We start from the raw sequence: 17,325 nt of genomic DNA on the forward strand, positions 1-17,325 counted from the left end.
AAAGGAAACAGGGTCTGGTGTCAAGCCTGGACTCGGAACTCACCAACATCTTCCTTTGTCGAATTTCATTTGTTTATGTGGCTTAAACTAAAGAAATGTCCATCAGAAATGTCATGACATATAACTTAATAATTAAGTATAAATTTAAGTTTAAAAGACAAAAGCAGGGGATTGGGTGATGTGTAAAAAAACAAAAACTGAACCTCCCTCAAAAGATTGAATGTTCACTTTGAATTAAAGGGTTACCGTGAATGATATGAATTAAACTGTGGTATCTGAGATAGATAACTGGAATCCAGCTGTGAGAGCCGAACTCAACTGAATTTTCAGGCCATGTGGGAACCGTAACATCAGACTCACCCTCTGGTAGATGGAGGCGTTTCGGGCGCAGGTGGCCATCCAAATCTTCTTGTAGAAATGATTGCTGATGGGATCCGAAACATCAATGGAGGGATCAGAATTAGTACCGAGGATCATCCTGAAAGGAAGGCGGAGGTAAGGAGTCAATAATTAAAAAAAAAAAAAAGAGCTACAAAGAACAAAACCAAACAATAAAAGAGATGCATAAGTAGAAATACCAGACTGAACACCTGAATGATTTAAAGATCAAATACTCTGCACTGTAACTTTTTTTGGGGGGGGCTTTTTATGCCTTTAATGGACAGGACAGTTGGAGAGAGACAGGAAGCAGGGGGCAGAGAGAGGGGGAAGACGTGCAGCAAAGGGCCGTCCGGTGCGGGACTCTAACCGGGGCCAGCTGCAGTGAGGACTGTAGCCTCTGTACATCGGGTGCCTGCTGTACCCACTACGCCACAGACCACCCCCTCTGCACTGTAACTTAAACAAAATATTACTGCTCACTTCAATCTTATTGTGCATCCCACCAAAAGTCTCTTCAAAGCATTTCTCACAAACCAGTCTTGTAAGGTGAATGAAAAAAATAAAGTGGTGGGTATCAGTACTTGAAGCACTCCAGGCGGAGCTGCAGGGCGTATTTTCCCGCCTGGTACTCCTGCCCGTCCATCACGGAGGTCACCATTTCCGAGTCCTCCACGATCACCGCCACCTCACTGTCCCTCTTTCCCAGCATGCTGCGGTCGTTGATGTTGGCAGAACCTGCAGTTAAAACAGGAAACAAAGAACACCACCAGGCGGTGCTGCAGCACATTATTTTAGCCCGTTTGTTTAAAACACCAAACAGCTGCCACAATCCTGTCAGATCTATGCAGGACAGTTAAGTTTTTCTTATTAAAGTTTGTTCAGGGCCCCTTTTAAGACCGACTTGGATTCAGCGCTGGTGTATTCTTATGATGAATCTTAGGTGGAAGTTAAAAACACAAGTTCTGTCCATATTTCTCTCTGGATTAACGTCTCTCTGTGTACACACACCTTGAATCACTCATTTTCACTTTTCACAACGTCACCCTTTGGATGTTTCCATTATCCAGCTACAAGTTCTTCCTCATCACCTGTGGGATCCTGCTCCATCCTTCATCTCCCACCATCATTCGGGACTACATTCTTGACATTGTCACAGTCTAATCACCAAAACTGTTCAACAAACATTGTAAATCACTCAAAAATTCTCTCGCTTTATTCAACCTATTGATAAACTTCCCTGTCTTTTTACCATTCTGAAATGTTTCCCTTTCCCCCAACAAAATGCTTAATGGTGACAGGAACACAACTCAATATTTGACCTGATTAAAACGTCTCAGACACTTTCTCCAGGCCAACATTGATTGCAGGTGTGTGAAGACTTTGATGGGATCAGATCTGCCTTTTCATTTACTTTATTCTTGTTTCACTTCATTCAATTCTAAATAAGAAGTAAAACAAATTAATCGGCTTAATGTTTAACCTTTTCCTCGGTGCATGCAGACCAAACAGAACCGTTTTACCTTAATTCCACCAGAATTCTAGCATCCCAGGAAAGGAAGAAACAGGTAACTGGTCTGCACATATATCTTCTCCCTTGTTAAATCATTTGTATTCAGTATGAATGCAGTCAGAGATATTATCCCTGGGAAAATGGCTCCTTGTAAAGTTAAGGAGAGAAGATTTGTTATGTTGGTTTGCTTATAGAAGTGAACACAATTAATCCCAAACCAGAAGAAGTGAGTAACATTGACGGATTTTGAGTTAAAACTAATGAAGCGGACTTCCTGGTTTGACTAAAGACCCAGTGTGGCAGTGCTGAGTGACACACTTCAGTGGATGCAATTTTCCTCATTTACTCTGAACTTTAGACTTCAGAGAAAATGCAACAGACCCAGAATTTAGATCAAATTTTAGCTCCTAGAAAAAAGGCCTCAGGCTGTATACGTTCTGGGTCCAAATGCACCTTGGTCTTTGGTTTCTTTACGCCAGCTTGTGTTGCGTGATGGTAAATTAAATTCATCTTTATTTTGGCTCCTTTATGACCATTAAAGCACTTTGGAAAGGCGCAGAATTGATTGACTCAATAAGTTTGACAACATTGGAACACATGAAAATTGTTAGATTTGGATAAACTAGACAGAAGTTACCATCTGTCACCTGCGGTTTCTTTCTGTGAGAGAGCACTGGAACTGCATCCTCATGACAATCCTCTCTATGAATTTGGTTTCTATCATCTTTAATCTTCCAGATTCTCTCACTCTCACTCTCCGCTGCTCTTGTTTGTCACTTCTCTACAATGCATGATCAGTTAAGATATTTCCGTCCATATTCCAAGGTCTGTTATGAAGGAAGTGTTTACCGATAATGACGGTGTTGTCGTCTGCAATGAGCATCTTGCTGTGGACGTAGATGAGCTCAGTGACCAGTTTCCCCTCCAGCTCAGTGTGAGTCCTCAGACCAGCGATGGAGATGTAGTTCATCCACTGGTCTTCCACTGGAAACAAAGAGCAGATGTTACACTCAGTTTTTCCTTTTGGCAAGTGGTTTAGTGTTTTGTTTCACAAAATATCCAGCCTTCATTTCTTCATATTTTCCTTCCAAGCAGTCTGACTTTCTTGTAATCTTTTAAAGTGATCTTGAGCAACAGTTTTCCAGGCTTTCTGAAGGTCTTTCTGAGTTTTTCTTTGGACATTGGCTGCTTTTTCACTCATTTTCAGTCCAGTCCTTGTACCTGACCATTTTCAGAGGAATGTGTTTGTTTGTTCAGCCACTTAAAGGGGAACTCCGGGGCATTTGAAGCGTGTTTCCATTGCTAGAGGTTGTCAAATACTGATAGTAGGACACAGAGAGGTGCAAATCTGCGCTCCCTGTGTGAAGATCGCTCTGTCCGCACAGCATGTCATGCGAGGCTAATACGTGGTGGCTAAGGGGCAAGCGCTAACCCTTCCACGTAAAACAACAACTTGCACACTGCAGAAACCTCACACCACTTTATAACCCATCCGACAATAAAGTCACAAGCCTTACCATCAAAACCATATGCATGGTTCTCACATTACTGGCATGGGGACGTTACAAAACAACTTTATAAACAGCATGTAACTCACCGGCTGGTTGTAGGCTCGCGCATGTGAAAGCCCAAAAGAGTCGATGGAGAATAATCCCATATACAAAACAATTATATTCTCTAGAAAAACTGCGTTCAAGTATTTAAAACATTACAACAATACATGCCCAGTAATATTCTTGTAATGTTTTAAATACTTGAACGCAGTTTTTCTAGAGAATATAATTGTTTTGTATATGGGATTATCGTCCATCGACTCTTTTGGGCTTTCACATGCGCGAGCCTACAACCAGCCGGTGAGTTACATGCTGTTTATAAAGTTGTTTTGTAACGTCCCCATGCCAGTAATGTGAGAACCATGCATATGGTTTTGATGGTAAGGCTTGTGACTTTATTGTCGGATGGGTTATAAAGTGGTGTGACGTTTCTGCAGTGTGCAAGTTGTTGTTTTACGTGGAAGGGTTAGCGCTTGCCCCTTAGCCACCACGTATTAGCCTCGCATGACATGCTGTGCGGACAGAGCGATCTTCACACAGGGAGCGCAGATGTGCACCTCTCTGTGTCCTACTATCATTATTTGACAACCTCTAGCAATGGAAACACGCTTCAAATGCCCCGGAGTTCCCCTTTAACTCTGACCTATGAATCATTCAAGCAGCAAAAAGGCTCCTAACTCAAGGGATGAACCAGTTGTATCTACACATAACAGACAACTTAGCAAAGAACCAGTTTTAAATTTATCTTTAGGAACTTCGTTACTAGCAGCCTGTCACAAAGACACATCATTTACAGCAGATGAACAGGATCTGAAAGTGATGTCCTTAAGAAAGAGGAAATAATCCAGCAAAGACCTGACACAGGAGCTGAGAGATGCATCTGGACCTTCAGCTGATCCATCTGCTGTTGGCCCAAGCCTCATCAGAAATGGGCTCCATGGAAGGGTGGCTGTCAAGAAGCCGTTCTTAAGGAAGGGAAACAGGGAGAAAAGGCTGAGCTGTGCCAAATGACACAAGAAGTGGACTGAAAATCAGTGGCAAAAGGTCTGATGGAGGGATGAATCCTCCCCAGAGCCCGGACCTAAACATTATTGAAGCAGTATGGGATCATGTTGACAGAGAACAGAACAAAAGGCAGCCAACATCCAAAGAAGAGCTTTGGGATGTCCTTCAAGAAGCCTGGAGAACTATTCCTGAAGACTCCTTAAAGAAATGACAGAAAGCTTGTCTGAGAGGGTTCAGGCTGTGTTGGAGAATAAAGGTGCTCGGACCATTTGTACAAAGAATTGTACAAACTCTGTTTTTCCATTATATACTGTATTTCCTTTGATGTCGGCAAATGTTTCAATAAATTCTTACATCAATTTCCTGCTTTCCTGGCAACATTCAAAGAAATTATGGTTTTCTCAAGACTTCTGCACAGTACTTTATAACCACTTTTCCTGTTAGCACACTTTTGAAATAACTGTGAAACAAATTAAATATCAGAGGAGCAGAGTTCTGAGTTTTTACTGCTCATAGAAACAGTGCAACCGGAGCTGCTCAGAAACAAACTGAACCAGCGGAGTTGCTGAGTGTGTTGCTGTTGGCTCTGACTTACTTTCTCTCTTAAGCTGTGAAATGATGGAGCAGTCTCCTCTGTTCATGGTCCTGCAGGGATGAACGGACAGAGGAGGATGAGCAGCAGATCCTGATTCCTTACAATACAAGGCTTTTTGTGTCAGTATGTTTGTACAAGATAGGGATTAGGAGTGTGTACTCAAGAATGCAGGCTAAACAATGATTGTTCAAACAGAAATACACAGCAATACAAGCACAGTGCTGTTCAAGAGTTAAGGTGTCAGGGCTCCTTCCAGGATTTAGTCATCAGATATACGCAGACAGCAGGTAGACACGAGGAAGCTCTCTCATCACATGGCTACAAACACACACCTGTAGTTAAAGTGCATGACAGCCTGGATGGCGCTGCCTCCTCCAGTGTTGATGTCCCCTTCAAAGCCTGGCAACAGAGGCGTCACCACGTACACACGGTACTTTTTACCCTCCCTACATACAAACGGAGACAAGATTAGTGATTTAAGGAGACGATTTGTGGAATAAATGCTTTAATGTTCTTCAAGTGCTGCCAAGACATAGAGCCGATGCGTAGCAGAGATTAAAAACAACCATCCCCACTTAATTTGACACTGAGAGAGACAAGCCTCTAATGTGTGGACCAAATCATCTGAACACTAATTCAACCCAAAGAATTCTGAACTCTTGTCCACATTGGTTAATGTGTTGAAATGATCCGAACCTGAAATTGTTTATTTTTTTATTTTGAATGCGTTTAAAATGTCTGTTTTCCAGTTTTCTTCTTGGTTTTGTTGACTGCTCTTGGTATCTCAGGCTTTTGACCACAGAGAAGAGATAAGCCACCTTTGACATAGCTCTACTTTCTGTGAAGGAGGCCCAAAATACAAGCAGCTAAAGCTTCAGCAGTCATCTTACTAAATCTTTCTCACAGTTTTTGACACTTTAAATCATGTCATTGATCCACTTGTCCTCTCTGAGTTGGAGATTTCAGGCATGGCAAAGTCTTGGCTCAAATCATATAGTGTGGACATTAAAGCCGTTCAGCCGTGTCTAACCTTCTCTGTGGCAGATCACGGTACATGTAAGTACAGCTGAATTCATTGCTCAGGCGTTGTCTTTAAGTTACTTAAATTGAGGATTTTGTCAGATGAGGCTGCGGTAATAAAAATCAGGATTTTATTAGAGCAGAGCGACAGTCTGGAGATGCTATAAGTGACTCTGAGTTGACGTGTCTTAACGGGCTGATTTTCAGTCCCTGTTTCTGACGTGTTTAGCCGTCTGACAAAAGAAACAGAAAAATATGTGTATGAGCAGCTCTATTTCATACGAATTCAGTCGAACTGGTGTGTTTACACCATTGCATTTTAAAAGTCCAGCTTTGGTTGGACTACAATACCATTAGTTTTTTTTCTTGTACCATTCTATTCAATATCAACATACATGCCACTTTAACTAACTCTCCAACTAAGGCTGAAAGAGACCTGGCTGTCCTGATGACCAGGTGTCCTGATTCAGTCTGTCTCAGGCTGCCTCAGGTCTCCCAGCATGCACAGTGAAACCTCTACAGTTCATCCTGAACACAACCGTGGATCTTGTGTTTTATGAACCCAAAAGGTCACATGTCACTCCGCTACTCATTGACCTCCACTAACTCTCCATGGCTGCCTGAATCAAATTCAAGACACTGATGCTGCCTACAGAGAGACCTCAGGGTCTCCAGCAGCTTTTTAAACTTGATCATACAGACTTATGCTCCTTTTGGACCACTGTGTTCCTCTCAGGAACCTGGTTAGGTACCGCCACCCCTACGCACAGTCCAGACTATATCTCAGTCCAGACTATTCTCATTTGTGGTTCCACAATTGTTGAAAAGCTACCAAATGCTGTCTGAGCAGAGGCATTCCTCTCTGCCCTCAAGAATCTCTTCAACACTAATCTCTTCAGATAATACCTAATCTCCTAAAAACTTTATTACCTTAAAGCATGCAATCTGGACTTAACTCCTGTACCTATTGCATTTGCACTCTGTCATGTAAATAGATTGAAATACTGAATATTTAGCACTTTGTGTATAGTTCAGGTTTTCTTACAGCAATGAAATGCGAACGTTGTTTCTCACTTATAAGTCGCTTTGGATAAAAGTTTCTGTTAAATGACTACATGTAAAAGACGAAAAAAGCAAAAGATGCAAATGCAAGAACAAGAGAAGTTGGCTTAAAAAACTGCACCCCGAGCTGTGTCTGAGGAGGTTTGCTCTTCAGTTAAACACTTTCAGCAGGAGACATTTATTTCAACACTTCATGTTTTCCTTCATGTCAGCTTTCACCCAAACTGAGAACCAAGAAACACAGAATATCTATAAAGGCCATCCTGGACTGTTGAAACACTGAAGCTTTGAGAAAATCCAGGTCAGGTTTGTGTCGGGGTACTTTCTGCAGGATGTGATAAGCTCGTGTTTCCTGACAACAAAACATCAGAGAGGAGAGGAGAGCTACTGCAGAGCAAACTGTTCAACACACACCCCGAGTGGATTTATGGGAAATTATTTCAGTCTAAGCCAAAATACACAAAGCAGGCACGCATTTATTTTTAATGTGTGCGTACATTAATCCAAAACTTTGTGCGTTTACCTGTACGCTCTGATGATGCGCTCTGCAATAGCGTCTCCTATCTTATTGAAAACGTGTCTGTTGTCTGCACAGCTGATGAAGAACTGATTCTGAAAGAAAAACACATGCACGCATTAATAAACGAGCAACAAGCTTCTGATATTCTGCTCTCACAGTAACTCCCATGAAGAAGTACTTCAAGTCTGCAGTTGGTGCACAGTTTTAGAAGTTAATTTAATGAAAATCTACCACTGTTACTTCCTTTCAGAAGAAAATAACTCCTTTTTTGTTACTATACTTGCACTGCAGTATGCAATTATATAGATTCTTACTCTTGAGAACACAAATAGCAACACTGCATGTGAAAGTAGGCAAAGTATAAACCCTAATTCCAATGAAGTTGGGACATTTTGTAAATTGTAATTGTCATTCATTTTGAAAACTCTTTGTGACGGGCGGCTAGTAACAAAGTGCCTAAAGATACAATTTAAAACTGGTTCTTTGCTAAGTTGTCTGTTATGTGTAGATACAACACTAGTTCATCCCTCGAGTTAGGAGCCTTTTTATGCTTGAATGATTCATAGGTCAACTTTGAAAGACCTTCAGAAAGCCTGAAGAAATGTTGCTCAAGACCACTTTAAAAGAAGTAACTCCCTTTTACCAGAAGAAATTAAGTTAATTCAATCTGCTACCCAATTTACAGAAAAAAGTCAACTATTTTGGAAATTTAGTTTAAACACTGTAAGATTTAACAAGACCAGTCAGCGAGATGCCTTCATGCCGATTTAATGACACTGTAAACTATAAACCTATTTGTTTTTTAACTAAAGCTTAAAATGTGTATTTTTGATCCAAAGACTGAGTGTCTAAACTATTTTTCAGTTGTTTATTGATTTCTGCACACAGAATATGAAGAGACATGATTATGTTTTCTGTGTCTCAGTAAACGTATTAACTCACAGTTTTACTCTGATTTAAGAGGATTTGCTGACTCTTTTAAACATTTCCTTTCTACCATCAGGCGTCTTAATAATTGAGGTTACGGTGGAAATACAACGCAGGACCTTTCTCCACCACCTAAATGTTTATTTAGATAATAAAGGGCCCAAATTTATGATCAAAGGAGGTGCACATCCCCAGTCTTCCTGAGCTACACATCAGTTCTGTGCATTTAGGAGACATGTCACCAAAAAGACTTCAAGAAAATGTCCCTTTTGTGCTTAAATTTGTAAAGACAAATACCTCTATGTAAATGAAGTGCTGGCTGTTCTTGATGGTGTTGACGTAGGCGTTGTGGATGGACTCCTCGTGGTATTTGATACCAGCGGACCAGTCTGAAGCTGAGCGAAGGATCTGAGGAAAGGTGGATCGCAGACAGGAACACATCAATGCACCCAGCTTCTTTTCAGAGAGAGCCCTTCTCAAAGATGTATATCTTTCCAGTTTTAGCTTTTACATACTCTTAAATATGTCAGCAATGCATCAGATTTTACTTTCAGCAAGTTTTTAACTCCAATACCTAATGAACTAATGAAAAATGTACCTTCATGGCCACACTGCAACACATTCAGAGACATCATAGTGTCATAAACACAAATACCACTCCTCTAACAGAAATGTTCATCTGAAAATACACTTTTTCTGTAAAAAAGGGAGTCATTCTGCTGAAGCAGGGCTGTAGTAAGTGTTACATGTTGGCAGGTTTCTGAGAGTCAAACACAAAGAGTGTGATCACAGAGCAAAGGAAAGAGGATTTTCAGCATCCAGGTTCAGTAAAAAGCTCCACAACAGCACTTAGGACAACTTGTAAGCATTCAGGAAAGACTTGTAAATGGAGAAAACTGTAAAGACAGCAAATCCTGAGCTTATTCAGAGTCCATCAGCTGGTAGAAACAGGGACAAATCAAACAATTTACATGCTGGTCAAAACTAAAATACTGGTACATGGAGATGCCTAAATGACAGAGGGATGAATTAACAGCCTTTGAGAAGAAGTACAAATTCTGTTGATATATTTCGACAGATATGTAGTTAATGTTGGCATCTATCTTACATTCAAATGTGACAGAAGCTACATATTAACTGTAACTAAAGGTGAAATCATGCAAATGCAAATCTCCAAAGATTTAATGGAGATTAAATAATTATTTTCTGTTCATAAATCTAGTGAAGAAATCAACCATGGTTGAGTGATGTTTACATAGAAACCCATAAGCATTAAACAGGGCTAAAAAATGTTATGTAAATATAACAGTGCGATTTGATCTATGGTGATCAGTTATCGAACATAGATGGTTTGTAATTCAAGACCAAAAAAAAGGAAGGATGCATTGATGTATGGATATCGCCAGTCGATCATGAAGTGAAAACCTGATATAGTCACAGCTAGAAACAACACCGATAAGTTAAATTTCACAAATCTAGTAACAGTCACACACTGACCAGAAAATTAAAGGTAATTTAAATGAAACAAAATTTAAATAATTGCACATAATCTTAATAAACAACTTCATTGAGAAAACTAAATCAGAAAAAGTGAACCGACCTGTACTTTTGTGTTGATGCAGTTGGGAACCTGGTACCGCTGCTCTCCAGCGGTGGTGTGAGACTTGGGCAGCAGATGTGGGTACGACAGTCTGCGATACTTTGGCTTCACAAGCTGGTGGACAGACCGAGTGGGAGGATTAAAACAGTGATGGACAGGGCAGCACAGAGAAGACTAAAGGGTTCACTGCCTATGTCGGGTATCAAAACATTTAAACACTTTTTAAACCAAGTGTTGCCCGTATCTAAGGTTTCTGGATATAAAAATGAGCAAATTCCATTGTTCCAACAAAACAAGCTCATCACTCCACTTGTGAGCAACCCCTTCTAACTCTGAACAAGAATTTCTTTAGATAGTCGCTGCACAAGAGCCATAAAGAAAAATGTTCTGTGATACATGTAAATCAGTGTAAAGTTAATTAAACTGCCATTTATCGTTTCATAGAGCAAAATCCCATAAAACAACTGAAGCTGGGTTTGTCTTCTTTTGTCTCTTAACAAACTAAAACAGCAACACCGTGACCTCTTACCTTTGTGAAATTCCACCGCTGGATGAAGTGTCTGGCTACGTCTCGAGCAGCCTTCCCATGAACCACTGAGGCAATGTCATGCCAGGGCATTCTGGGAGTTGTGTGTCTGTCTATGAAATCTAAAACAGCAGAAGCTGGATCATTAGACGGACTAGAGCGAAAGAAAATCGTCCCTTGTCATCACAGATACCTCAGAGGTGTGCATACCGTCGAAAGGCTTGTCGAGCTGAATCCAGTCCTTGTGCACAAAGTTGCAATAGTCTTTCCCGTGCCAGAACCGTGTGTTTCCAAAAAGCTCTCCGACTCCTGTATGTAGACTTCGCATAGAGCCACTTCCTAAAATACACATGAATATTTCCACTTATTTGTCATCAAACAAAAATGGCAACGAACCTCTTGTCCTCCTTTTAAAATGGACCACAAACACCTTAACATTTACTATAAGCACTCATATTTAGCTCATCACTTTTTGTGTTTCAACCATTAATCTGCTACTTTTAGCCAGTACTCTTTGGAAAAAAGATTGTCATTATGTTTAAAGACTAATTCAATTCTCTTTACTTTTGTCTGATAAACCATGATATGACCAAAAAAGTTACAACTCCTAATCTGTGCTGTGAGACTTACTTTTAAGTGACAAGTTTTACTGTTTATGCATACCGCTAATGGCGCTAAGTATTTCAATACTAAAGCTAGTAATTTCGAACAAATCTAATCCTACTATTTCAAGAGCTTAGTTTTCATGTTTAGCTCATTGTAGTTGTTTGTCTGCACTTTTACCTCACAGGTTTACTTATTTTTTCCCTTTTTGATAATTACTTATTATGATCATTAATGCAGTCTATTTGGATGATTTGTTTTTTTTATCCATTGCCTGTAATTACCAATAGAATAAGCAGCTTTGCGATGGTTGTACCCCTGATTGAATACTTTGTTTAGGCTGCATCTTTACCTCCTACAGCTTGAATGTCAGGTTATCTAAAAGTCTGTGAACTGGAGCCTAATGATGACTGAAAAGGAAGAACCCAGGTCAGATAACACAGGCATATCTACATAAGTTAGGGATCCCTGTGGAGTGATTTAAGGGTATCTGTAGATACAGTATTCAGTCGTTTTGGTCAAGATTAACTTCTTTCAGTACAGAACTGAAAATTTCTCTTTGACGGGAAATGAAACATCCTCAAAAACCATGAAAAGAACTCTTTTTGTCTTCCATTGGACCCCTTTGAAATGTGAAGACTTTTATGCTTATGTGGTGATTAATCTTACATTCTGAATGAATTTCCGTTTTTCTTTGACTTCTCAGAACAAACGAATGGGTAAGGAGGTCAGAAAGTGTTGTGAAACAGACCAACACTGTAGCTTCCGCTCTTTTTGTGCAATAACACAAAAACATTTTTTTTAAATGACTCTTACCAAAAGGTTTCTAGTGGCAATGAAAGAAGTAGCAAATTTAAAAAAGATTCAATGGTGGCAACGTTAACAAAAATGTCTCATATAAATTTAGTGACATTTAGGAAAATAACTTCTCCTCCTTCTTATGAAATTGTTGCATAAAATCTGGCATTGAACTACTTGATTTTATCGGAACCACACCAACAAGAGGACATCACAGCCAAGTGTGGTTAGTAGTTGACCACAAGCAACATGCTGACCCTGATGATGACACACTGGTGTTTGGAAAAAATTTTAAGATATGAAACAGCAGCTGGAAGGAAGACGGCACATAAACCAAAGATACAAGCAGTAGAAACACTCACATTTTTCGTTACGGTCATTTCACTCACCTGTTTGGACTGACGTGCATTTTATAAAATAAAACTTACATGTTTTAAACACGCAGTAAGGATAGAAAATATGAGACAAGAAAAAACAAATGGGTAGGTTGCCTTTTATCTGCTTGCTTGGCTGCATTTGACCCATGTTTGTCTCTCGCACTTCCATCTGTCATGCAGTCAATAAAAACTTACAGTGTCTGTTTAACTGTATGCTGGTTATTATGTGTGCCAGCAGAGAAATATGAGTTTTTTCTGTATATGTTAATAAAGGGCAAGGGATTACAGGCTGCAGTGTGCTGTCAGACCTTAAACCAGGTCTGTCTGATGTGTTTGCAAACCGTTATGAAAAAAGGGAAAATCTAATTACAGGCCACACAGAACTTGTTTGAGACCGTTTGAGTAAAAGTGCAATTTACTTGTTCTTTTTCATTTAATTCAAAAATGGATTTCTCATTATACTATGAATAAGATTTGCTTGTTAAATGCTATAAAATTACATTTACTTGTTAAACCAACAGTCCAAAACGCAGAAACAGTGAGTTTTTCAGAATGCAAGGCTGAGAAAAGATATATATATATATATATATATATATATACACACACACACACACACACACACACATACACACACAGATATTTTGCATTTCCTAAAAGACTGTCACGTCAACAGTTTTTACCCCTATGGATGGTAAAAATGATGGAAAATTGTTTTTCTTGCAGAGTAAAAACAAGGCAGCAAATCCAAACAAATATCCATTTATCAAATTTCGTCAATAAATCACTGGAGACAAGTCAGATTGACCTTTGTTTGACACAGAGAACCAAAGGTCAGTCTGTGAAGATCAAAGAAAATCACAGCAAAGCACTCTGGGAAATAGGAGGTGAGTGACCCTCCATCATCCAACATGGCAGCCGGACTCACCAGCCTGGCACTGGCTGAGCGGTGAAGCCACCTTCAGCTCTGCCAACCTGCTGGGGATCAGAATGTGTTGGCTGGTGATGCTGTCAGACCAACCTGAGCAGAGCGTTCAGAAAACACGGATAAAGGCTGTTGATGCTAGACACAATGTAACAAACATCTGTTTGCAATGTCTAGACTGCCTTGCTACCTAAGATTCATTCATCCATCTGCACATCCGTTTCAAGAAACACATGTATGAAGTATTTCCTTCCATTTATGTTACAAACACCAACCAGTTACGGCTGGAAACTAAATGAACCGCAACAGCTTGTCCCTGAATTCTTGACTTCACTCTTAGGTTGACAAACAAACAGGTATTTTTAAAAACGGGGCTTTGAACCTGAACGCTAAAGCATGGAGATAACGGCACACAATCTCACGTTATGACCACAGTTCACATGTACACACATAAAAGTTAACATCTTACATTCTTCTATGCAGTGATTAAACGCTGCTCATCTCTAATCATTAATTAACCGATTTACAAGCACCTCAAATATTCTAAGTATATTCTAACGTTCACATTTCCACATCACATCTGTTGCAATAAATCAACAGCAGTGACAGCTGGAAGATACTTTCTTTAATTACAAAATCCAATTAAAAGAAGTTACTCTAAAAACAACTACAGAAGACTCGCTATGTTTACATGTGGAGCAATATTCTAATATCAGCCTCCAACTCTGAATTAGACACAGCCTTTTCTGAACCCAGATAAGGTCATATTTGGAAAGAGCAATAACCAAATTAAGCTATGTGGAGTATACTAACGTTTATCTTTGACTATTTGCATCCTGCTTTCAGTGTAGTTTAAGCTCCAAATGCTGGTTATTATGAGCCATTTTCAGCTTGTTTTTCATGAGCAGAGTCACTTGTTTTCATACACTGTGCTACTCGTTTCTGTTACAATATCTGGAAACACCGTCTCAGGCAGAGTCCAGTGCAGAAGAAGAAGGCTGTGGGTAAATATAAGACTAACTTTTCTGTCAAGGGAAGAATAGTGTAATGCTCATGTTTTGGATATGGACACAATAATGACCAAAGGTGGGAGGCAAAGATCCCAGTTGCATGAGGACATAAACTAAATGTAAACTGGGATATGAGAGTAATATCCTATCTGCAACTCATGTAAACACTATTATCAGTAGAGAGGATCATTGGGACTTCACCTCCTTCCAATCATAAAAGTGCTGCCATCATCATCATCATCATCATCATCATCATCATCATCATCATCAGGTTTCCCACCCAGATCCAAAAGTTATGAAACACCAACATGTGAATGGCAGCAGAGGTCGGCTCAAACTCACTCTCTTCCTCCTCCAGGTCGCTGTCGCTGTCGGCGTGGGCCAGCCCGTGCTTCTGCAGGTGCCTCCTGATGCTGAACCTGGTCCTCTTCATCCTCCCCTGACTCTTTAGCCTGGGCTGGTCCACAGAGTCCGTCAACGTGAAAATGCCCTTCCCGTTGTTCTGGGAAGCACCACCGCTGCCGTTGGCGGGAGCAGCTGCACTGGAGGGAGAAGCTTCAGCCTAATACCAATGAATACAGGGCGGGTAAATCATCATTTAACATACATATTTTGGTATACAGTATCTTCATCATAAAGCTGCATTCTGACCAATGTAAATGTAAATGTAAATGTACTTTATTTATACAGCCCTTTACAGACAATCCTTACGGTGTACCAAAGTGCTTTATAGCAGGTAATAAATAAAGAGAAGAATAAGTAAAAACAATAAAAGAACAGAGAAAGTAATAAAATATAACAAAATCGATTAAGATAAAATAAGATAAAAATGCCATCATACTACTGGGTATTAAAAGCAATCCTAAATAAGTAGGTTTTTAGCCTAGATTTGAAGAGGCCCAGTTCAGAAATAAGACGCAGCTCGACGGGAAGCTTATTCCAGTGTGGGGGCAGCAAAGGAAAAGTCTCGCTCACCCCAGGGTTCGTATTTTGACCTGGGCACTTCCAGCAAAAATTGATTTGTTGACCTCAGAGCTCTACCAGGATTGCGGACTGTTTAAAGCTCAGATAAATACGATGGGGCGAGGCCGTTAAGAGCTTTAAAAACAAACATTAAAAATTTTAAATCAATTCTATGAGGAACAGGAAGCCAATGGAGGGAGTTAAGAACAGGAGTGATGTGCACACGTCTGTTAGACCAATAGCACCCTGAATTTATAGCAACACTAGGGAAATTTATTACCTTAAAACTAACTTTCAGTTTTTTTGAAGAACATTGTTATGCACATTGCACAGTTGAGATAACTTTGATTTTCAGCCTCACACCACACAGTTTTGCATTACAAACGCTTTTTGGGGGGCTTTTGATGGCGTTTTTGTGGCCACTTCAACACATTCAGGGCTCAGATAAAGATTTGTTGTGTATGACATGTGAAGGGGGAGCCAAAGAGCAAAGAATAAGCCTCGGTCTGTTGAGCCTAACTGGACCGTAAAACCAGGAAATCAGCCTCAACTTTACCTATTCAATTTGTCCATATTACACTCTTTTATGAGGTTTTACGAGGTGTTTTATTTAGTGTCTTAGAGACAAGGTTTCTGAATCTTGAGAAGAGCACAGATCAACTCAAAGTTAGATGATGTGAATGAAACCTGCTCCAGGTGAGAAAGCGTCACACTCCCGACGTCCGTCAGACGGTGCTCCTTGTCATCCCAGCGTCCGTATGCAAGGTCTATCCCTCCCACAAAGGCCACCGATTGGTCGATGACTATGATCTTCTCATGATGTGCCCACAGATAGACGGCAGAGGAGACGTGGTCTGGGTGGCGCATCACCTGATAAACATTAATGTAGCGATTAAGATGGGGCAAAAGGTGTGTACAGCGTGGTCACCGTGAAGAAAACCTTACACACCTTGATGTTGGGATGAAGTTGCAGCAGCGTTCTCTTGCTGTATCCGGAGTTGATACCCAGAGCCAACTCTACCTCCTTGTAGAGCATCACAAAGATCCGCACACCTTGTTGCTGCAAGAAAAAAATCATATTAATACCCGAAGAGTCAAGAAATGTTACAGTTTGTTAAAGATGTGCACCATGGAAACAAGATTATATGTCTACATTCATGGGAAAATATTTCAAAAGCATGTACGTTTTTAATGAAAAGAAAACTGACTTTGATCAGATTCTTCATCAGTTTTGAGAAGAAACACTTTTAGAAATGTTTTGTATAAATGTTGGATCGTCTCTTCTTGTATCAAGAAGAATTTACTCTGTTTCTAATGTTTCCATTTCTGCCAAAATTATACAAACAGAAACTCGACATGTTTATTGTGTGAACTGTGGATGAGCTGGTCATCTCATTCTCCATGAAGAGATATAAGTCTCATGCAGAAAGTGTATCTCTGCTCAATCTGAAAACCATGTGAAGGGTTTCCAGCTCACCGCTTTGCGCTTCAGGATGCAGTCGAGACGCCATCGGTTTCCTTCAACCACCGGCCTCTTCAGGAAGATCTCCGGACTCAACCTGCACGATGAAACAAACACGAACAGTTTTTTCTGCTCTTACTTCTCCCACTTTTGGTCATCTTGTCAGATGACTGGACACTGCTACGTTTGCACTTCAATCTCCACACCTTCTGCGCTGATATATTTATCTCAAAACACATACCGGCTGTTATATACTGGAAACTATTGGGGACGGAACTGTAGTTAAATGGGGGTTGTCCCGCCGGGGGCTTTTTAGTGTGGAACACCCCAGTTTGGATGTTGTTGTTTTGCCGTCTGAATTCTCAAGTAAAGAATGACTAAACTGTTTACCTGCCTCCGTGTGGATTGAATGGATTTATACAGAGACACTCGGTTATCACACTGGCGACGAGGATTAAAAGAAGTGAACGGGAAGTTTAAAAGGAGCAACG

At 40.3% G+C, this 17,325-nt stretch overlaps 1 protein-coding gene across 2 annotated transcripts in view; it reads right to left on the bottom strand.

The window, feature by feature from the left end:
- pld1b (phospholipase D1b) overlaps positions 1–17,325 on the bottom strand; it is a 67,994-nt gene that overhangs the window by 3,595 nt on the left and 47,074 nt on the right. For both annotated transcript variants that reach the window (XM_075452984.1, XM_075452983.1), the window contains exons 12-25: positions 16,850–16,931; positions 16,322–16,432; positions 16,060–16,242; positions 14,752–14,971; positions 10,910–11,038; positions 10,703–10,821; positions 10,174–10,287; positions 8,871–8,981; positions 7,650–7,738; positions 5,377–5,490; positions 5,045–5,094; positions 2,741–2,875; positions 963–1,116; positions 361–478 (exon numbers count right to left, since the gene is read on the bottom strand). In XM_075452984.1, coding sequence (XP_075309099.1) covers positions 361–478; positions 963–1,116; positions 2,741–2,875; positions 5,045–5,094; positions 5,377–5,490; positions 7,650–7,738; positions 8,871–8,981; positions 10,174–10,287; positions 10,703–10,821; positions 10,910–11,038; positions 14,752–14,971; positions 16,060–16,242; positions 16,322–16,432; positions 16,850–16,931 — 1,729 coding nt within the window. The remainder of the gene's footprint in view (positions 1–360; positions 479–962; positions 1,117–2,740; positions 2,876–5,044; positions 5,095–5,376; positions 5,491–7,649; positions 7,739–8,870; positions 8,982–10,173; positions 10,288–10,702; positions 10,822–10,909; positions 11,039–14,751; positions 14,972–16,059; positions 16,243–16,321; positions 16,433–16,849; positions 16,932–17,325) is intronic.

Source organism: Odontesthes bonariensis, chromosome 20 (genome assembly GCF_027942865.1).
Source record: "Odontesthes bonariensis isolate fOdoBon6 chromosome 20, fOdoBon6.hap1, whole genome shotgun sequence".
Lineage (NCBI taxonomy): Eukaryota > Metazoa > Chordata > Actinopteri > Atheriniformes > Atherinopsidae > Odontesthes > Odontesthes bonariensis.